Source organism: Zonotrichia leucophrys, chromosome 2, assembly GCF_028769735.1.
Source record: "Zonotrichia leucophrys gambelii isolate GWCS_2022_RI chromosome 2, RI_Zleu_2.0, whole genome shotgun sequence".
NCBI lineage: Eukaryota > Metazoa > Chordata > Aves > Passeriformes > Passerellidae > Zonotrichia > Zonotrichia leucophrys.
Window position 1 is genome coordinate 131,808,185 of NC_088171.1, and position 22,748 is coordinate 131,830,932.

At 41.8% G+C, this 22,748-nt stretch overlaps 1 protein-coding gene and 1 non-coding gene across 2 annotated transcripts; both read left to right on the forward strand.

The window, feature by feature from the left end:
• Positions 1-5,901: 5,901 nt before the first annotated feature.
• Positions 5,902-5,983, forward strand: TRNAS-AGA (transfer RNA serine (anticodon AGA)). Its single transcript has one exon. It is a non-coding gene; the product is annotated as a tRNA-Ser (tRNA).
• A 173-nt stretch (positions 5,984-6,156) lies between these two features.
• CFAP418 (cilia and flagella associated protein 418) lies at positions 6,157-17,584 on the forward strand. Its single transcript, XM_064706462.1, has 6 exons — positions 6,157-6,283; positions 8,125-8,224; positions 10,596-10,666; positions 11,159-11,224; positions 12,022-12,117; positions 14,020-17,584. The coding sequence occupies exons 1-6, from the start codon at positions 6,180-6,182 to the stop codon at positions 14,177-14,179; spliced, it is 597 nt and encodes a 198-aa protein (XP_064562532.1). The 5' UTR covers positions 6,157-6,179; the 3' UTR covers positions 14,180-17,584.
• The last annotated feature ends 5,164 nt before the right edge of the window (positions 17,585-22,748 follow it).

Here is a 22,748-nt window from a genome sequence, read left to right on the forward strand (position 1 = left end):
ATCACTCATTGAAATTCAGATGCAGGTCCTTTGCTCTGTTCAAGTCCCTTTGGCTTTAACACTGTAAACTAACCTGAGTGAGAATGTTATCAAGGATCAAGGTGGTAGAATTTGCTCTTTAACTCTTGCCCACCTGGACTTCTTTGACTTGGAAGTGTTTTTCTCTGTAGCATATAGACATGGTACAGCTCAGCGAGTGTACAGCAAAGCTGAGACTTTATCAACATGAAAGAGAGGTGGGAGTGCTCTTAATACTTCTATCCTGATTTTATCTAATGAGTCTGGGCAGGCTACAGCCACCTGGGTGACTCAGTTTCTCCACCTTAAAACTACAATGGCTATTTTCAAACCCATGGAATCCTCTTGTGACCTGCCAAAGAACAAATGCTAAACAAGAGAATGTACTGCTGCTCCACACATTTCTCAGCCTCTCCTGCCCTCAGTTCCCTCACTCTTCTCTGCCAAGGTATGTGCCCACTCACTTTGCTGGGTGACCACACAATAAGCTGGACTGAACACTGCCTGTAGACAAAGACTTAACAAAATGCCTGTGTTACAGAGTCAACCTGCTCCTTTACATTAAATCCATGCACACTGCCCCCAGAAGGTGGATTGGCACAAATGTTATGTGACAGAACCAGCGAGAATGTGGAGACAGGGTCAGAAGACCTGTCTGCAGGATAGGTACTGCCCTGTCTGCCCCTGAGTGTGTTCCTGATGTGCCATGGGTGGGGGATGCAGGGCTCAGGGAAGATGGCAGGGAAGAGAGAAGCCTGCATTGAAGGCTATGCACTGCTCAGGGTACCCTGTAGCTTCTTGGTTTGATACACAGCACACCCCAGTCTTTTGAAAAATATCCTTTCTTACCTGCATGATTTTAAATTATGCCTCTTATCCCCACTGCAAATGTTGAACTTTCTTCTTCTTGTTGGTCACATCATTATCGTTTTAATTTTGCATTAATTTTTTATAGGAAACAGTTTATTATTTTTTTACAGAATGTCAAGAGGATCTGAACCTGAAACAAGTCTTTGCAATTCAGCCTACAGTGTCATCTGAAAAATTAAAATAAATTGTGTGATAGAAAAACTGAGGAAAAAAAATGCTTTCTGGCATTTGTTTTCTTTTTCAGGCATTAGGATTTTTTAGAGTGCAAGGAAAAATTCCTTTTATCTTCCAGCTACAGTTTGCTAGCAGCATCATTTGGTTTTAAACGACTGATGATCTACTCTTCCAGTTCAGGTGATGAAAATAAATTTTAGACTGGCCAAACAACCCCTTGAAGTTCAGTTTTCCTTCTTCCAGATTGCTGAAGAACACTAATGTCATTCTGCAATGCCCTCTGCTGGGAGATGCAGCCAGAGCTGAAAGGAGAGCTACCAGTTTCCATCCTTCAGCAAGGAACAGATATTTGCAATGAGATGGACTGGATTTTCACCTTCTGTACAAAATCCTGACCCTGCTGAAATCAGTGAGGTCCTAGCTTTTAATTTTCACTTTGCCCTTTAACATTTTTCCTTTTGAAAAGTGCACTGGTAAAAAAACCCTGTTTATTTCAAGTCCAAATGAAAACTTCATTACTCACAGACATAAAGATCTCTTTTTAGCATTTGAGCTCTAGAGAGAGGTTTTATGAAGAAGCTTTCACCTGAAAAAGTCTTTGTTCTTCTTGCCATTCTTCTAAGTCTTTTAACTGTAAAAGTCTGTACAAAATCACACATGCAAATGGCATTCATATCATACAGGTGTGATTCTGCCTAACATATATTTTCACTCACCAGGATTCTTGTACTGAGAAAAGGAAGCTATGCAGTGAAACAAAGTGCACTGCTATGCAGTGAAATAAAGGAGTGTACCTGGAATCTGATGTGTGACAACACCAGCCCTGCCAGCTGCCACATCTGTCTCCCTCTGAGATGCAGTATCCTGGAGCCTCAGGAAGAAAAATCTGAATCAGCCCCACTGAGGAGCAGGATATTAGTGTGAACTTCACACAAACAGCACCTTCATCCCCACATGTACACTCACACCATGCCCTTGTGGCTTAGGGGATAGTTTTTCCTAGCTCACAACTCTTCTGGAGAATCATCCCTGAAAAATATTTTCCAGCCTTGGCAAGGGTGATGTAACGCTATCTCTGCTTTGGTTTCAGCTCCCTCAGCCAGCCTGGTTTTACATGATGTTGTCTCTCACCACAGCTGTGCAATGGGCAGCAAGCAGGAAGGATTTTTCCACAGAAGTCCCCAGTCCTCTGTGCTTGATGCTTTCTCCTTCCTACTCACATTCTCATAGCCTAGGTCCTTCCTGGCAGGCCAATTATCTTATATTTACTACTACTTATTATTTCTATCTGTTGAATGGAAACATTTTTACCTTGTGACATGTTCTCTTCACTGACCTGCTTTATCACCATGTGCCTCCCTCTGTTCCACTTTACAGGGACTGACACCCTTGGTGCCAGAGAATGCAGGTGCAGTAAAGCTGCACAGTGCCTGGCAACACCATTTTTACTCAAAGTTACACATAATTATCATTGATTTGGAAGTGTGACCTCCTTGTTACATAGCCTTACAAGCTGACAGGTTTTTTCCAAAAAAAACTTTCCAGTGTTTGTTATGCCCTCACAGAGATCAAAATGTCATGGTTATAAGAAGCTTTGAGGATTATGCCATGTTCATTAAAAGGCCCCCAGACAAGTATTTTTTTGTTTTGTATACTGTCCTGAAAAATCTTCTACTTCTCTTGGTAAGCACCACATCATACTCATTTGAAAATGAGCATGTATGCTTACAAACATCCAAAAGGAAGCTGACCCCTCACAGCAAGGGCTAAGATTGCCATTTTGGACACTTACCTGTTCTTCACAAATAGTTTCCTTTACAAGAGAACTGTGTAGCCCAGGGAACAGGTGATGGCTGCTCACATACTCTAACCTTGAAATTTTTAATGGAGAGGAAGGTTGGAAGCAACTGGAAGTTTTTCCAGTCCTCATGCCCCTCATGTGCCAGCAAACTGAACTGAAAATCCACCCTCTGAGCTGGCACCTTCAATGGAACGATTGACAGTCAAGTCCAAGACTGGGATAGCCTCCAGCTTAAACTGTTCTTTGATCCCAGGCTGTCTCTCAACATCACAAGCCAGTGTTATATGAGGAATCTTGCATATACTGTTAGTTTTGCTGCCAAGAGGCTTTTCAAGAAGCTGTCTCCCAATCTGGTATCTTTAGCAGAAAAATTTCATTCACAGGGATGCTTGCTAGTGGTTAAATATGTACAAAAATCTAGATTTAGCCCTGAATTTTCTCATGTTGATGCACTGTACTACTAATAAGAAATAAGCAGTGTCACTCAAAATGATGTTATACTAGACTGTGACAAGGAACAGGATTAAAGTAATATCCTGCAGCTGGGAGCAATGAGTTGTGCAGTTCTACATATGCTGGAGGTGGCAGAACACCCTGGGGAGAGGCAGTCACTGCATTACCTCCATCCCAACTTCTGGGGCAAGAGATTGGAAGGCAGAAAGGCCTGCAACATGCTATCACCATATCAAGAAGCAGAGTGCCTCCCTGCAATCATTTCCCTCTTGTCTGGCAATGGGTAGCACTCAGAAATGACTTTGGCATTGTCTGGCTCTGCTGTCCTCTTACCATTACCTGAGCCCCCTGGAGTTCAGTGTTCAGAGAAAAGGGCTGAGAAGAGTTCTAGTCAACCTCAATTTAGGCTCACTTTGGTTCCCAGAGAAAAGAGAAAATTTTTCTCTTTTTTTCAGCCCATCCTGCCCTAGAAATTTTTTTTTGTCTTCATCGCTGTTGTGGCAAAATCCAGTTTTATCAGCATCACTGAGAAAGCTTTCAGTAGCTTGAGGATTAGAGAACATTATGGCTTCCACCCACGACAGCCTTCCAGCTTTCTGTCCTCTCTTCCTAAGGATATATTGAGACAATATTAAAAAAAGAAAAAAAGGAGAGAGAGAGAGAGAGAGAGAAGCCATCATCATCAAAGTGGTCATTCTGTACTTTTGCAGCCCTCAGCAATCAGTAACCTTTCCATTTGCACCCAAGCAGTCAGTAGGAGACATGATTTGAGCAAGGCCACTTCACTGGTTTTCTAAGAGAGGACAAAATTCAGGGCATGACCTCAACTCCTTTCTTCTGGCCACAGCTTAGCTGAAGGCCCAGTATGTCAGATTCACCTCTATGAGATTCCAGGGACTAGTCTGGAATCAATTTGACCCAGTAAGTCTCTTTGATTGCATCAGGCCTTTCAGAAGTTTTGAACGACAACAATCTAAACAGCAGGCAGCAATCTGCACAAAGCCAGTCTTTTCAGTTCAACAATTTTTAAAGGTCTGTGCCTTTTTTCTTTTTTCTTTTTTTTCATTTTCTTTTTGGTTTCAAATGCTTTCCAACTGAGCAAATGCTGCAATGAGTTCATGGGAGAAGGCCTCAAGGCACCCCTGACTTTGGCACCATCATCCCATAGACACTCCATACATTTTTGGCACCTTGCAACAGATACACTGACAGCCACAGGATTGATGGAAAGGGAAAGAAGCTGTTGTGCAGTCAAAAGAGAATGTGCTCAGATTTCTGAAGCCATTTGAAAGAATGCCAGAATGATACTGGATTTCGGCATTCTTAAGCTCCTTTAAGATGATGCAGCAAGTGGTCTTTTCCACATGTGATGATGTATTTCAGGACAAGAGTTTCTTCAAGATTTTCCAAGCCTGTGGGCTCCTGATCCTTTTTCAAATTATAGAGATGATAGCATACTGGGGAGAATTGTGATTAGTTTAAACTCTCCACAGCTGCAAGAGATGAATGTAAAAATTCCACCCAAAAATCCACTTCTTCTGGATTGAATTTACCTACATGACACAGAGTCCTGGCCAAGGGACCACTTAAAAGAGCTGGAGCAGCATCAATGCTATTTAGTTTCTTCCATCACATCAACCCAGCAAAAGCTCACAACTCTTCTACCCAACACATTTCCCCCAGCAGCACTGCCATGGATCAGGCAGGGTATTAACAGCGACCTGAGATATGTGGGGAGGAAAATGGAACAATGAAATAAATGCTTAAGTACAAGGGAATTCAGACAGGGCTTGCAACTCATTAATTGAAATACACAGAGAATTGTAAAATACAATTGTTACCGAGAGGCTTTGCTTGGAGCTCTTAAGGACAGCAGACCCCACCTCATCACAGGCTGGGAAATCTTGAGCCATCTTGGCAACAGGAGGGTACAAGCACCGTGCTTTCCGTCTCAGCTGACCTAAGGATGGCAATGCTCTGTTTAGCTCAACAGGACCTCTCTCTCTCAATTGCTTCATTATATTTCTAAAAAAATATCATACTATGCAGCATTGACTGACACTCTGGGCCCACCTCGGGACATCTCCCCTCCCGTGTGTCTCTGACGAGAGGGAAGGGGGAGCTGGCCTTGGCAGACCACTGACTGACACCTCGCACGTTTGTCCGGATTTATTATCAGGGCCATAGGTGAGAGCCACCTTTATGGGGTTTTCCTCAAAAATCCCTACCCCCATTTCCCAGGCGCTATGGGGGATGCCAGCTGGGGAGTGATCCTGCTTTTAAGGGGACTGAGGCCACTCTCTCCACAACTGTTCCGAATCTACGCCAAAAAAAACCAAAACAAAACAAAAAATTAAAAAAACAAAACCAGGCTTCTCCCGCGGGACTTAGCAAAGCCGAACCGTTTGGCTGTGCTCTAAACAGACCAATATCCAGCGCAGTGAACTGTATGACAGACGCATTTAAGTTTAACCTTTATTTTAAACCTTTCACTGAGCCCCGGGAGGAAGACGGGCCCAAGTACCAAACCACGCGTCTTTTCCGTAACCAGTCATCATAAGGCGGTGAAGCCCGATGCAGCATGCGTAGTCGTGGCCGAGTGGTTAAGGCGATGGACTAGAAATCCATTGGGGTCTCCCCGCGCAGGTTCGAATCCTGCCGACTACGGCCGCGGCCCTGTGGCTTTGTATTTTTCTTTTTTCTTCTCTTCCCCGTTGTTCACTGCCGAATCCCGGGAGCGGCGGCGCGGGGCGGCAGCCGCGCCCCGCGCCCCTCAGGAGCCCCAGAGCCGCCCTCGACCGGCCGGGCGGGCGGGCAGACCCCGCCCCTGCCGGCGCCGCCTTGGCAACCGCGGGGCGGCAAGATGGCGGACGATCTGGACCGTCTGCTGGACGAGGTGGAGAGGCGGCTGTGCCACCGGCGCGGCGGCGGCGGCCAGGAGCAGCCCGCGGCGGCCAAGGAGGGCAGGTTAGCGCTCCCGCCGCGGTCCCGCCGCCCTCACACCCCCCTCCCCGCCGGGCGAGGCGCCCCTGGGTGGAGCGCAGCCCGTCCCCGGCTGCCCCGTGCGGCTCGGCCTCTCAAAAACCCAAAACAGGCGGGCTCAGGAGCAGGAACCGGGCCGGCGGTCGGCGAGTGTCACCTGCAGCCCGTGTTGTGAAAGACCCAGATCGTGTGCCAGCGAGTTTAGTTATTTCAGACAGGCTTTGTCTCCTGCGTGTACTGCAACCTTGGATTAAAAATGGCGTTAAAAGCTGCGCTGGTTTGCCTTCTGGGTTGGGGATTACTTGGCTCTGTTACTGACCTTTATATTTTAACAGTTCTATATACAACTGACCTCAAATATCCATAAATCTCACGATTTAGAGCAGGAAAAACTTTAGCAATAGCATTATCAAAGTTTTTATTCTCTTGATACTTCAGTCATTTCACTGAAATTACAGAATATTCTGCAGTGGAAGGGACGCACCAGGATCACTGATGTCCAGCTCCTGGCCCTGCACAGGACACCCCAAGAGTCACACACCAAGTGCCTGAGAGCATTGTCCAAGGGCTTCCTGGGCTCTGTCAGGCTGGTGCTGTGACCACTTTCCTGGGGAACCTGTTCCGCTGCCCAAACACCTTCTGGGTGAAGAACCTTTTCCTGATATCCAGCATAAACCTCCCCGACACAGCTTCATGCTCTTCTCTCTGGTCGGTTTTTTCTGTTCATAATTTTTCTGTTCATACTTTATTAACCATATCCACTACAGTAAGCACTTACATGCTACAGTTTGAGGTATCTGCCTCAAATTCCACAACTTTCAAAATGGTGATTTTGCAAGTTTGGTCCTTGCTTACAGTACTGCCAAGCATTCAGTGTCTGACATCACAGCCTGCCCTCAGGCTTCCATCCCAGACATCAAGTTTCCATCCTGGCCCTGACAGGCATATTTGCCTGCCCTTGAGTTTTCATCCTGACCATCAAGTTTACATCCCAGCCTTCACAGGCATCTCAGACTCCCTCTGGAAGGTCTGTGGACCAGAGAGGCTTGGCCAGATGTCTTCTCAGATGGGCTGCTGGGCACTTACCCAACACACATTTCAGAGTCTCAGGAACGGATCTTGAAAAGTCCAATGACTAATGCAAGACCAGTAAGACCAGCACCTTTGACCACATTACTGGACTTCCACATTGTTTGCATAATGGCTAGATGAGCACTTAATTTTAGTCAATCTAATTACACTCTTGGAAAAACAATTACACAGTTTTCCTCTTTCTCAGGAGTAGATTTGTTCTTGATTGGTTCATGCAGCAGTACTACAGGCCTCTTTCTTTGACAAAGAGCTAGCAAGCAGCAGACTTGAGTGTTACTTGAGCAAAAGCAAAGTGCAGGTGATCTTTCTAAATGCATCCAGTTCTGCAGGAATTCTCTTCAGGACCCCTGCAGTTGTGTAGCTTGAGTAGTGACCTTCCTCTGACCTTATCACATTGCTGCTGCTGAAGCTAAATGTGAAAAATCAGGGTTGTCCAGTTAATTGCCCAGTAAGTGTAGCAGGGGTTATACTGTCACGGTTTTATTCACGGTTGGGCGTGGTTGGAAATAAAAGAAGCAAGCAAAAATAAGACCTATGATGGGACAACTCAACAGTCACTGAAAGGTGTTATCCTGCAGTTTACATCTGTTTAGTCATTGTTTGGATGGCTTACCTGAAGTACTACAAAAATATTAGGGGAAAAAGGTTGTAACTGTTTGTATTTTTTAACTCACAGTTCTTACAATTGCTATAGTCTTGCTACAAAAATAAAGGCTGATTTATTTATTTTTCAGATCAGCTAAAGTGTTAATGAGTGCTGGCAGCAGCGAAGAAGATCTGGATGACATTATTGAAGAAATCTGTAATGACAGCAGCTTTGCCAAAACACCTCCAGTGAGTAGGGGTTTGCAGAAATTCAGAACAAGTCAGGTTCAACAAGGGAAGTGAAAGCACCATAAGCTAAAACTTTTAAAGCAAAACATGAATGAAAACAACCTGTAGAATAAACTTGGAAAACAAAACAGAAAGGAAAATGCAGTAATCCTGTGAGGAGCAGGAGAGATGTACTTACCTAGGCAATAAGGGGAAATTAAAAGACATGCTAGTTCAGAATAGAGCACAGTGTCAATGCTCAGAATCACAGAATGGTCACAGTTGGGAGAGGGACCTCTGGAGATCATCTGGTCCAACCACTGCTTCAGCAGGACTGCCTAGAGCCAGTTACCCAGGACTGTGTCCTAATGGCTTTCAGTTATCCCTGAGGATGTAGGCTGCAGCCTCTCTAAGTAGCCTTTTCCAGTGTTTGACCACCCTCATAAGTCATAAAGATTTTTTGTATGTTTGAGTGGAAATTCTTGTACTTCAGTTTGTACCCATTGCCTCTCCTGTCAGTGATCCCACTGAGAGGACTCTGACTACGTCTTCTTTATTTCTCCCTGACATACCTTCATAAGGTTCTCCTGACCATTGTTTCCTCCAGGCTAAACAATTCCAACTCTCTTAGCTGCTACCTGGTTGTCAGATGGTCTAAATCCTTAATAACCTTCATGGTCCTTTCCTGGGCCCACTCCATTATGTCCATGCCTCTTTTGTATGGGGCATAGTGCTCCAGACATGTCTGTGAGGTCCAGTCTGGAGTAATGTGACCTGTCCTGGTCTTCAAATACAAGAGAGAGCTGGAGCTACTGGCAAACCTCCAGCAAAGGCCCGTGGAGATGGTTACAGGACTGAAATGCCTGTCATATGAGGAGCAGCTGAGAGAGCTGGGGCTGTTCAGTCTGGGGAAGAGAAGGTTCCAGGGAGATCCTATCAATGTGTGTAAAGAGCTCTGGGTGTAGTAAAGGACAGGCCAGACTCTCCTCCATAGTGCCCAGTGACAGGACAAGAGGCAATGAGCATACACTGAAACACACAAAATACCATCAGTACACAAGAAAACACTTTTCTTACTGTGAGGGTGGTTAAACACAGGGACAATCTCCACAGAGAGGTTGTGGAGTCTCAGTCTGTGGAGGTGTTCAAAATGCAGCTGGACACAGTCCTTGGCAAGCTGCTGAAACTGACCCTGTTTTGAGCATGGGAAGGTCCCTTCCAGCTGAAACGATTCTTGATTCTGTCTCATCAGTGCTGAGTAGAGAGGAAGGATCCCCTCCCTGGACATGCTGGCAGCACCCCTCCTGATGTATCCCAAGACACTGTTGGCCCTCTGTGCTGCAAGGGCGCGTTGCTGGCTCATGGTCAGCTTGATACCGACTGAACTTCCCACAGCCCTCTCTGCAAAGCTGCTTTCTGCCTGGCCAGCCCACATGGTGTTCTGTGCATAAGGATTATTCCTCCCCTGGGGGGGAGTCTGCATTTCACCTTAGCTGAACTTGGAGATTCTTCTCACCCCATTTCTGGAAGTCATGTGAGGTCCCTCTTAATGGCAGTTCAATCATCTGATACACCAACCACTGCTCCCCGTTTTGTATTCTCTGCAAATGTCCTCTCACTTCACAGCAGGAGATGGAGATGAAGCTGCAAGTTTACATTCTCAAGACAGTTACCGTGATAGAAGGCATTGAAAATTGATATTCATTTCGGTATCAGCAGTAGAAAATGCTGTTACTTACACTTCATAACCTCCTGCAGATTCCCTTATGTTCATGAGTGACATTGATTTTGTTTTGTTTGTCTTTGATTTTTTACAGAGTGACTAAATGTGAACCAACAAAAAATACTTCTATACATCTGAAGGAGAGAGAATTACGCCAGTAAATTTGTATAATTTTATCATTTTATATCCCTAGAACTTCCCATTCAGGAACTAGAGTTCTCATATTCTAGAATTCAAATAAACTCTTCTGTGTGCAGCAAATAAGAAACCTTTCAAAAACTCTATTTTTTTGAATATCTAAGTTCTTGATGGGTTTTAATGAAACAAAAGCTAAAAAACATCTAGGAAGAGGGTTCCAAATTATAACTGGTTTTAAAAGCAAAATTAGTTAAAGGAGGGCATGAAATACTAAGTCTTGATTTTAAAGTCTTAGTGATCATGTGGTGGGGAATTCCTTCACCCAGAGCTGGAAATTCAGTGTGGGAAGAGAAACCTTGTTCCTTATTTACCTGTTATTTCAGAGCCTCACAAACTTGAACAAGAAAATTCCACAAGTCTTAGTCCCCTTCTTCTGTGACTGAGATTTTCTGGCTCCTGCTTATTAAGTAAAACAGAATATTGTGACTTTGCTGTAATGCTGCATTTTATTCTTTGGTTGTTTTTAAACAGAAATTGAAGTCTAATTCTGCAAGTCTCACACCTGAAAGAAATAGTGTTGTTGTACAGGCACATGGGAAAAGGTAGGTGAAAAATGTTCTGGCTTGTTGGACATTGCTTGATTATAACTTCTTATCAGGCTGACAATACTGCTGCTGTTTAATCTATGTTGGCATTTCTTAAGACATTTGAGAGGAGATACAGTCTTTTTAAAGAAAAAACAAAAATAAGCAGGTAATTTCAAAGAATTATGTTAATGTGTTTTTATGTTGTCCAAATAATTTATTATAAATTTTTTAATTATTTAAGCTATTGAACAACATCTTCCTTTGCCTTATGGACATATACATTTATCAAATGCAGCAATGTAGATCTTTGTATATTCAGCATAGAGAGTGTTTTTTGTAGAGTTTTTCTTTGAATACTTTGATAATGGAAATTGTAAAATTCTGTAGTTTACAAGCATTTGGATGCTTTGCTTATATATTTTTTTATAAATACCATGCTGTTAAACTAGGAGAAATATTGTACTGTTTTTTCCAACATGTTCAATTTTTTTTAATTAATCCATATAGATGCTGTCCAGTGTACCTGGGTGGAAGCCTTTCACCATCTGGGATAGGAACAAATATTTCAAAAAGGTAGGAAACCTGAAAAATATGTGCTACTTGCTTTATCATTATTTTTATTCACAGCTGTGTTTCTGTGGTGGTACAAAATTCTGCATTTGAACTGGGCAGGACAGCCTTACAGTCATCTAAGGAAGTGGATGCCTGTAACTGCACTTGAAATCAGCTGGTCCCTTCCAGTCCTCTGTTGTTGACCACCTGGCTTTTTGCTTGTTTGAAGTTGTGAAAAATGCTTGCAAATGAGACATGAAACCAAGAATCAGTAACAAGTAGTTAAGGAAATTGCTGCTGTGTTATTTTCCCTGCCTCTCTTTATCTTTGTGTGTGATGCCAAGTACATGACTTAAATCAGTGGTTGGGCTGGTTGAAGTCTCCCAGAAGCTGAACTGAAAATGGTCAGAGTACTTTGCAATTGCAGCTGAATTCAGCAGAAGAGATACTTTGATGATTTATCCACAACATCCTTTAGAACATTACTGCATTTCCATGTGGCATTTTTTGTAGTAAATAATTGTGCATTCAACACATATTTGTATGCTGTCCAGGTGTTGTATCAGTGAGGAAGACTAAGGAGAATATATCAAATGAATATCAGTTTATTTTATGAGTTCAGTGAGGATAGGAACCTGTAAAAATAATACATGAACATATAATTAAATCACATACCATAATTCTGAACATGCCAGAGATGTAAAGGCTTTAAGATTAGGTGACATTACTTCTAGTGTTTCTGAGTGCTGTACTTTGACCCATTTATGGTGGATGTATGTTGTATCAGTCAGCTTCTCTGATTGTTCTTCTTTGTCCAGGGCGTGTGATCGGCTGCGCTGCACTGCTTGTGACTTCCGCGTGTCGCTTTTCAATGACTACGTCTGGGATCAGTCCTGTGATTATCTTTTTTTCAGGTGTGTCTGGGGTGGGTGTGTTGTGCTGCCATGCTTTTAGGCTCAATAAGAGCAGAAAAGATGAAAAGCCCTTAGCACTGCATGCTGCCTGTTTGGGATCAGGTGGGACAGTCTGTGGGGAGGGGGAAGCAACATCTCCCAAAATCTGTTTTCGTCCTTTCCTATCTCTTCTCCTATGACACTCCCTCTGCTTTTAAAAAGAATTCAAGTTTCATGGATGAAAACCCCAGCTTATTGCTGAAATAAGGTAATCCATGTAATGGGTTGGACTCTGCCAACCAGTGCAGGGTATCTACAATGTCAGCAACATGAATACAGGCTGTTCAGCATGTGCTTTGCACCTCACCTGCGCTCTTACAGACTGTGATGGTTTCAAGGCAGATGTTCTTTTTTCCACTATCAGGTGTGCTGTCACGTTCAGTGAAAATCAAATAGCTGTATTTCTTAACAGATTTCTTTATTGAAGCAAATTTTGGTTAAATTGAGAGGTGGATTTTTGTTTTCTGCTTGTATTGTGATGTTTTTAATTCTTTAAATAGTTTTTGAAGACTTTAAAGTAAGGAGTTCTTATTTTCTGTTTCTCTGAAGCTTATGCCAAGACTTGGTGAAAGATAGTGTAGTAGGCATGTTCCTAATAGATAACAGATTTGGATTCCTCTTAGTACAGCCTCTGTGTGAGCCTGGTAACTGATGGAAGAGGTGGATGTGTTCAGAGTTATGTGCTTGAGAGTGATGTGACAGTCAGAGAAGAACATTAATGGGGATACCAGCTCCTTTTCCATTATTTTGCCTGTGTTACATCTTTGGTTATTCCAGTATTTTTCGTCCAGTCTCAAAATTTGTATTTCTTATTGAATATCATTATTTTTCCCATTATTTAAAGCAGTTTTTAAAATTCCATGCTGCACTAGTCTTCCTAAGATTAGTTCGGTAGTGGAAAAGGTCTAAACAAAAGTGGGATTCTTTTATTTACCCAAAGTCAAGATTATTTTACTTCTCAGATCTTGAAATTAATAAATGAAACAAAAGAAGAAAATCATATGAACGTCAGTAGTATCAGATACCTGTAACATTGATTAAAATCTGTAATCTGTAGCAAGAGATTTAACTGTTAATTTTGACAAACCTGAATTTTAGAAAGCAAACTTTAAGGTTAAACATTTTCCTTCCATCAATAGGTGTCTGATCTCTTTTTCTAAAAATTCTTCCCTTGATACTTGTTTTGAGTTTTCTTTATTTAACTGGGCTTGTTAATGTTGTTTTTGAGCAATTCAGTGTCCAGTGGCCAGGAGGAGGCCCTAAGAGCAGAGATAGCTAAAAATGCTACACTTTCACTTGGTTTTTTTGAAAAAACTTGTTCTTGTCATAACATGCTGATTTTTCATTTGTTATGGTTAATGGCTGCACAGGAATTATTTGTGGTTTGATGTACATTCTACCCTTTTATGGCCATTTCATTTCAGTCACTTTAGCAATCACCTTGAGCAGTAGTTCCTGATGAAAAATTTAACTCCATCATGTTACCCATTATGCATAGCAATTTTTACAGTAAGTTTGATAAGATAAATACATTTTTGGGTAATTTTTTAACACAAGAATTAGCTCTGCTTGGTTTTCTTCACAGTTCTTTCTCTGGAGGCTGACTGGAAATATCTAAACCCAACAGATAACATTGTTTACAAAAACATCAGTCTGTAGTTTATCTGAGAACACAGAAACTACACAGCTCAGGAAAGGAGTGTTCAAAACAGAATTCAAACATATCCCTAAATTAATCTATGACAGCAGTACTCAGAATTGTCAAGATGTCTTCTGATTTGAAATGGCCTCATGAATATTTTTTCTTTAAAAAAAACCAAAACAGCCCAGCATGACCCTAAGATGAATTCACTTCTTTGGCAGGAATAACATGCCTGAGCTCAGTAAACTAAGAGCAAAGATGATAAAGAAGAAAGGAGCACGTGCATATGCTTGTCAGTGCAGCTGGAGATCCATTGATGAATTAACTGACCTCCAAACAGAGCAGCAGCTTCGCTGGGTTTGTGGTAAACATGGAGAATGAAGCCTTCTTGTGTAGGATACCTACTTGTGTGGAAGTGACTCTTAAAATCAGTTTGTTTCCTATGCAGTTCTCTGAGAACAGATGGAAAATTGAATACTTATATCTAGAAATAGATTGTAACACCCAGATTTCAATCTGAAAACTTCTTTTAAAAATTAACTGTCTTTCAATCAGTGTGGGGAGTTGAATTGTTAGGAGAAATAATCAACTTGGAGGCTTTCTGGAAGCTAAATGAGGTTAAAGTTCATACTCAGTAGTGTTAAAGAAAAGAAGGGGAAATAACAGACCTGGGCATGGGCAAAGCATCTTGAGACTCTTCCTCACATCTAGCAGAGAGCCATATTTCCCATGTCTGCAGAATCCTGGACTCAAAATGATGGTCTGGGAAACAACCATGACACACAAGCACATGAACTTCTGCACAGAAGTGAATCCTGCTCTTTTGCTTTGCTCATAGTTGTTAATGAGCAAGTGGTTGTTTGTCTCTTAAAAAATTACTATAGGATCCGCTGTCATCTTAAAGGTTTCAGCACACCCCAAAACTTTACTTACTTTTACCCACCAGTAGCCAAAACTGCAGGTGCTGAATATTTTCTTCCAGTTCCTACTGCTTTATTCAGAGCACTTTCTGCTGACTAAGGACTTCTACCACAGTGAATTTCTTGAACTTCTCTTCAGCCCCCACTGCACAAGAAATGAAAAAATTGTTGTGCAATTATTAAATGTGCAATTTTTAAAGATGCAATTTTAAAGACATTCTGAAGCCTATGTTACTCTTTTATCAGTATTTTTCAATGGAAAAAGGCTCAAGATTTTAAGAGTGAGAAAATATACATCCCCACTGATGTTCAAGTTCAGATTTTTTTCAGTTTCACTTACCGTTCACTTCAGCTTGTCTTGAAAAAAAATTTGTATTTAGATAGTGCAACCATCCTGTTTCAACACACTCCCCTCAGTAGCATTGCTTGGTGAGTTGTCTTGCTTACAATCGTTCATGAGCTTTTGCTTTTCATTATGTATAAATAACACAGAAGATAGATTTGAGTTTTTTGCAGGGGGAGAGGGAGAAAGGAATAACCAGTCCTGTCATTTACTACATTGAAAAGTGTCTCAATATGGGAAGTCTGTCTGTGTTTCTGCTGTGCAGTATGTGTATCTGTACAGATAAATTCAGAATTACTTTGGTCAATCCTAGCTTTACAGAGCCATTTCCCTTTCTCTGAAGTTGTGCTCATGGTTCTAATCTGTATGTTTGTTCTGTTTCTGAGCCTTTCTAAAACAATTGTATGGTCTTGCAGAGGTGATTCCTGTGTCTGTCACTCTCTGGAAGAGAGATCTCAGTAGTGATCGGAGGCATCATGCACTCTGCACCCTGCTCACCTTGTCCTTCCATGGGTGCTTGTTTCAGAGCCTGCAGAGCCCAGCAGTGTGCCTGGGAAGTCTGGCAGTGCTTCCTCAGTGCTCCAGACTGCTCCTGCCAGGGCCCGTGCAGCCTTGCTGGAGAGTGAGAGGTGACTTGGCTTTGCAGAGGTACTACTTGGCATGATGGTGTAGACATATTTAGGGTCATGTGATGTTTTCAGTGAATTTGGTATTTTGGGCTGAAGTTTCAACTGCTAGAATCCAAAACTGCAGTTTCAGGACCAGAGACCAGTTGACTACTGCTCAGTCAGATCCTAAAAGAGCTCTGCTTGCCTTTCTGTCCTTTGTGAAGATGTAGTCCTGGGCTGTACACAGTGAGTGTTCCAGGGTGTTCTTCAGGTGGGCCCAAGCAACTTTCTGGAGAACATCAGTGCTAAAATAAGAGAGGAACCCAGAGGGAGGTAGCAAGCTCTGGGGAAAAAGAAACCTGCTTTCCATTCTTCTCGAAGAATGCATTTCAAAAAGTGCTGAGTTGCCTTGGCTTTTCTCTTCCAAGGCTATTTGAAACTCATGACCAAGTAGTTCCACAGGGTGTCTTGACTAGAATTGTACTGGAACTTGTGCCACAGTGTAGAAACAAGCTGGGCTTGCAACCTTGTGAGCCAAAAATGGGAGAAATCCTAATTCCCATCTCAGTTCATGAGACCAAGTCTTATGTGACTAGGAAAGGGAGCGTGTCTCCTGTACCCTGAACACTCCCCTGAAGTAATCAGGTTTATTCAAGTGTAATTAACTTGTTTCTGGCCTTGGTCAGAGTGGTGGGATGTGACAGCATTTTGTCCAAGATAAGTTGTAAACAGGTACAGAATAGTACTTCTGGTTCAGGTGTTCAGAATTTATCATATTTGTAGATTTGAGAATAATTGCTGCATCATTAGGTACAATTATTTTATTGGAAGGAGAAGCAGTATTAAGATGTGTTTTCGTTTCCTTTGCTTTCTCCATTTACATGTTACAAACCACTCCAAAGTCCTCAGATGAAAAGAATGTAAAGAAAGGTAAAACTAGAGCTTGAATGTACATTTGATGAAGGTATTGTCAGATTGTACAAGGTCCTCAAGATGTAGCCCAGACCCTAAGTGATATTTCTGTGTCAGTTATCTGAGATAGCAGGGATTATGTAGAGAATTCTGTTTAAGAATAGGTAAAAAATTCTGTTTAAGAATGCAATTTAGCTGTTGTCAAATGGAAGTGCTGGAGAACAGTGTTGCTAAGTATAAACATGACCACTGTTTTCCTCCAGTTTTTTGCTTTGGAATAATAATACCATTTCCATTTGTGAAATGAGCAAGATGAAAATTTAAGACTTTAATTTTGCTTACTGATGTGCTTGGAAATTTTCTAGCCTGTCTCATTAGTCTGCAACAGATCCCTCAAAAAAATACAAGCAATGAAGGATGACAAAATGAGATTCCATCAAATTTTAATATGCTGCTCTGACTTACCTTTCACTTGTTTTACCTGCAAACTGTGGAGGGTGAATATAGCTCAGAAGAGTCATTATTCAGAATTGACCTGCCATTAAAGTTCACTTACAGAAGCACAATAACATTACATATTGCAAGCTCTGCACTGTATTATATCAAATAAAGATATTTTTTTGTGCAAACACCTATTTTAGTTTTGTACTGAAGATGTTCTGCAAATGCTGCCACTTGCTGAAAGACTGCCACTTCTCTTGTTTCCTGACATGTGAGTCTGTGGGTCATGTAACCAGCACATGTGGTAGTCACACAATACAAGAAGTGCTATGTTGGGAGCTGTGTACACAAATTTTTCTTCCTGCCAGGCTCTTTTTTCAGAAGACCTGACATTCTGTCTGTAGTGTGACACCTGATAACTGCAGGCAGGTGGAGTAAAGGAACATCAGGTGCTGCTCATTTGTGAGTGCTACATCTGATGTCTAGAGTTCGGCTTGTGTACTTTGAAAAAGTTTTTCAAATGTCAGCACTTAATAAAATGAGAAGTTGGAACTAATCTGAATCGTGTGTTGTGTGAGTTCTTGTGTACTGTTCCTATCCAAGAGAAGCCTTATAAAAATGATGGTTTTTCTCAGAAGTGTTATGACATGGCCTTAGTTCAAAAGCATTGTCCAGCTCATAAGAAGCAATAAGTACTGTGGTGTGTTTTCTCACATCAGTGGGGATGCAGCAAATAGAGGAAAATAAAGGAAACTTTAACATTCTTTACTAGCTAACACAAGGAGAGCACATGAAATTATAGAGAGGTCATAAAGGTGAGTGCATTTGCCACATTTCTTGGATGTTTACCAAGGATAGAAGGTGGAGGCAGGGTGTCAGATAGCTAAACAACTTGCAGAGTGGGGTGCTGGTAGCCTGGTGTATCAGTCATGCATTTGGCTGGGGTCCACATGCCCCAGGTCTTGCTGTAGGAAATCCTTCTTGGTACCAGGGAGGAGCTGCTCTGCGTGTGGAAGTTGGAACTTGTTTCTCCACCATCCAGAAATGCCGTGTGGCTTACATTGGAGTAACAAACATAAATACTTCCTGTACCTCATGCTGAATTTGGATTCCAGGCATGGGTGCTATTCAGTCAATAATTATTTCCCCAACTTAATTGGCAGTGTGGACATAGTGAGGATACTCAGTCACTGCCTCAGGAGTACTCCTGACTTATTTAGGACCTGCAGCATCACAGTGATGTTCATGTGTGTTTCATTCACTTTGATAACTTCTTTTTCTGTTGAGTTAGAAGTACGTGATCAGGGTTGATATGTGATTATTCAGTCCAGTCTGCAGAGGGCAGAGCAGCACCGCTGAGAGTTACAGTTCAGGCTTCTGCTTCACTTGTTGATACTCCTATTTTTTTCTGTAATAGGGGTTTACATTCAACAGACCAAGGCTTGCATTTGTCTCCTACTAGTTGTAGTAGTAAGTGGGATAGCCAGATCTGTAGGAATTCCAATTGATTTTTGTGTGAATTCATCCAAATGGTCTTCAAGTGGTCCTTGACCAATACTGAAGTAGATTACATTTTTAACTGGCATGTAAAGAAGCATTAAAAACTCTCTCTGTGTCTATACATAGGTATATTTGTGTATGTTTATCTTCTAATAACATCAGTAGAAAACCTGAACTCCCTCATGATTTTTTCACCCTGCCCAAATTAATTTTCCCTGAAAATGTTAAATAATTTTGGCAAGTAGAGTTTGCATATGTTAGGATCTTCTAATATTCAATATAAAATTTACGTAGCACATCACCCAAAGTGACAGCTCTTTAAAAGGAAATACTAAAAGTTCAAAATTTAAATGCAAAAAAAAGTTGTTCCTGTCTATGTAGGAAAGCAATATAGACCAGAAATGCTGCAGAGCAGTGTGGGATGCAGCATGAGAATCATCCAGAGACCTGCATCCTGCAGTCCATCATCCATGAGCCACTGCTGAGGTTAGTGAGGTCTCACTCTGAACTCTCTTCTGGTTCTTTGGAAGTCCAGACAGTAAGTGTACAAAGCAGACTTAAAGTGAATGGAAATAAACATTATTTCCAATAACCAGTGAAGAAACAGTTATGTCTGTTTCTGCAGAAGTGAAGAAGTGACAAGGTGCTTTTAACTAGAAGCACAAACATACCTAAACCGTGAAACTAAAGTTTAATTATTTTATTCTTAAAATAGGGAGTATGATCTAAATTTAGCCTTTTTACACCATAGGTGAGTGACGTCTGTGTCACTTCATTCTTTACTTACTGGATTTCTTCTAATAGGAGAAAAAATTGAATTAAAAATTTAATAGAGCAGAAAGGAATAAGCAAGGCTGAGTAGCACACTGTGAGACGTTTCATATATATTTTGATAAAACATTTTTTTCAGATAAGAAATAAGCCATTGGTTTTTGTTTGCTTCTAAACTAAAGACACACGTAAGTGAAAGAAATAAAACTACCATGCTGCAGGAAGAAGATCAAATGTCCATTTGCTAAAAGCAAGGACAAAACTTCACGTGGGAAGTGTCCTTTCTAGGAATCTTTTATGATTGCAATTCCACAGGCTGGCCCTGAAGATGGGGGTGAATCCACCCCCCCACCAATTCCCTTTTTCAGAGTTTCCTGTAGCTTTTTGAAACCTGTTTCCTGTTGTTAGGCTTTAGAGATAATAGCTAACATAGATATTATATTTAGATATAAGAGCTAAGATATTCAGGGTTTGTAAAACCCTCTTAGACAGTGGTTAAAAGCCGTTATTCAAATATAAGCAAAAGATATTGAAGTTTTTTAAGAGAGTTTAGTGAAACTGAAACCCTTGCAGCTTCAGAACTTTTTGCTAAAGAGCTGGGAGGCAGAAAGGAGGAAAGGCATTTTCACAGCAGTCAAACCAGCACATAATATTCTAGCTCCTTAGTACCGTAAATTCCTCTGGTTAGAAAATGTGATTGTCTGCAAAGGGGAAAAAATGTTCACTCTTGAATGGTGGTTGGATATTTATGATGTATTCATAGAATTTTTCAATCTCTGTTTAAAGGCAAGCCATATTGCCTCACTCTAAAACATTTGCAGTAGATGTGATAGTGAGCACACACCTTCCAGCTAGGAGCCTTGGGATAGTCAGCAGTCTGAGTGTGCTTGGAATTCTGTGTCCTGACTGCCCTGATGTAAACAGCATTCACAGGAAGGGGGAAGCAGTTACCAGAGACAGGAAGGCCGAATTTAGCATCAAACTCCTTATCTAGGCAGAGCGGGCTGCTCAGGATGCTGATAAGAAAAAGTGTATAAATTGCTCCAGCAGCCTGTGATAGCTGCCTGGCCCTTCCTGGGAAGACCATTCTCATCAGGGTAATCAGAGTACAATCTTACACGTGCAGATGGGTTTAGGAAGGGATTATATCTGGGGTCCACTTGTCCAAAATAATGCTTTGTGTACTACAGTCTCACTCAGTCCGGCTTACTTGCACTTGAAGGAAAAGATTAACGCTAAATAGGAGGATGTGTGTCTTTAAAAATAAAAACTTTGCCATAGTAAGAGTCTTACTATCCATAAAGGAATATAAGCCTTTCCTGAATCTGAACATGCACTGCAATATCTGGTTTAATTTCTAGATTACAGATTTTATAGCAGTGCTGGCACAGCTCTGGTCCCACCTCTTCAGAGATAAAAGCTGTTGCTGCATTGTTTTAAGTGCTTTGGATCAGTGAGCTGTCTTGTTTACATGTGGCAGATACACAGCTTCAAAACACTATTTGCAGTGTAATTAGTTGCTCGTTAACATACAATGTCATTTTTCCTTTTCATTTATGTGTGTGTATATTTTGGGAAATCCATCTGCTCTGAGTCTACAGCACAGCAAAGCACCATTCCATCAATATGTGCTCCTCAGTGGCTGAAGTGACACAAAATGCTAGGCTCCTCCACAGTGATTTTTCTATGAATGATGACTCATTTCTCATGTCTTCCCCCAAGTATACTGAGAAATTATTTTGGCTAAGATTGAGACCTGGAGGCAGTTTAAAGCAATCTTTTAGTTGCATCTTCACACATGTCTGAAACATCTTTCCCATCCTCCATGCTAGATTTATATTTATTTCCCTTCTAGTGAGGAAGGCTGGAAACAAACTATGAAAAAGGAGAGTGGTATAAAAAAGTCTACCCATGTCCTGAACAGCAACAAAGCAATCTGTCCTGGGTCATTGCAACAGTGACATTCTGGATTTGAATGTCTAAAATAATTCAAGAGGATATTGGGGTCTCTCTGTTCTGCTCACTGAATGTGGGTACCACACATCTCCTGAGCATAGGAGGACGTGGTGACACAGCTGTCAGCAGTCTTAGCACCAGAATATCCAGCCAGGAGCTCCACACCAGGGTTGCTAGGGTAAGCTAAAATCTTTAATCATTCTAGTTTTGCAAAAGAGTTTTATCTCTGTGGTATGCTGCAAATCCTTCCTCAAACCTGGAGAATATTACTTCTTTATAAAGTATAAGTTCGTAAACTGGATAATTTTCAGATGTCGAATCAGTTGGCAGACTTTGCAATAACAGTTCCCTACTCCAGGTTCTCAACCAGTGCTGGGCATGTGGTTACCTTGGGTATTTTCAGGATCCATCATATGGCAAACGACGCCTTTAAGTAGGGGAAAAACAAACAGCCTAATGGGCAGCTCGTGGCAGAGAGCACCTCATCAGGTTTGTCCCAACCCATTCTCACGTCATTCTTCAATAGAGTAACAGGCCATAAAAGAATGAAGCAGCTACCTTCCTTTTCTGTCAGATGTTGCAGGTTACTAATATTTCCTGTCCTGCTATTTAAAGGACTAAGGGCTGAAAACGAGAGTTCATTAACTTGTCTGGAATTAAATATTTTTCTTTTTCTACAGCCACGTTCAAATGCATGATAGTAACATAGGGCTGGAAGGCATCACTTTCTGCCTTGAGACAGGACTACCCCTTCAGGAAGCTCAGGATAAACCCAGGTGCAGGTCGCCACCAGAAATGCCCCTCCCATCTGCAGGGGAGCTGGCTACAGGGTACATCAAAGAAAGTGACAGCCCGTGTTCCGTGCCAGCTGCCCAGTGAGTCCCAGGAGGAAGGGAAGGAACACTCTTCTCTCCCTGCCGACTGATGGGTTGGGCTGTGTCTTAGCCAAGAAGAGAAACACGTGGGAGAGCCCAGGAGAACTGCAGTAAGCTAACATCACAGTGGGCTTAGGCACTTGGTGGTATTTTTGACAGTCTTGCTTTAACTGAGCACATTCACTGTTCAAACATTTTAAAGTAAAACATTGCTTCCCACACTTTTTTTTTTTCCTCCAGTTGGCTGTTGTTTTCTTTACAGACTTAAAACTATGCTAATTCATACTCCAGAAAAATCCTTATCTCTGTCTGAGTGGCCTGGGAAAAGCTTAGGGCATGCTTGCAAAGCAAACTTTGAGGAACTAAATTTAGTTTCTCAATAAATCTAGCCAATTCAACTGTTGTGTTTGACAGCCATCTTTCTAAATTTTGAAAGAGACTGAGTTATTCTCTGAGGCGTGCAGTCTGGAGTTGTGGGTGCTTGGGCCTTGGGCCCCAGGAGGTCACAGGCCACATCAAATAGGTCCAAGAAGGGTAGCTAAGAAAAGCAATTCTGTTGTCAGCAGCCTTAAATTTCCTGTGCTGGAAACTGTACTACTGGGGAAAAAATAAAAAGTGTGGGTT

What these genes read in the sequence shown, in the direction of transcription:
- CFAP418 (XM_064706462.1), top strand. Translation starts at nt 6,180, where the DNA reads ATGGCGGACGATCTGGACCGTCTGCTGGACGAGGTGGAGAGGCGGCTG. An exon ending in GCGGCGGCCAAGGAGGGCAG is followed by an intron (nt 6,284 to 8,124) that starts GTTAGCGCTCCC and finishes TTTATTTTTCAG; the next exon opens with ATCAGCTAAAGTGTTAATGA. An exon ending in TGTGATTATCTTTTTTTCAG is followed by an intron (nt 12,118 to 14,019) that starts GTGTGTCTGGGG and finishes CTTCTTTGGCAG; the next exon opens with GAATAACATGCCTGAGCTCA.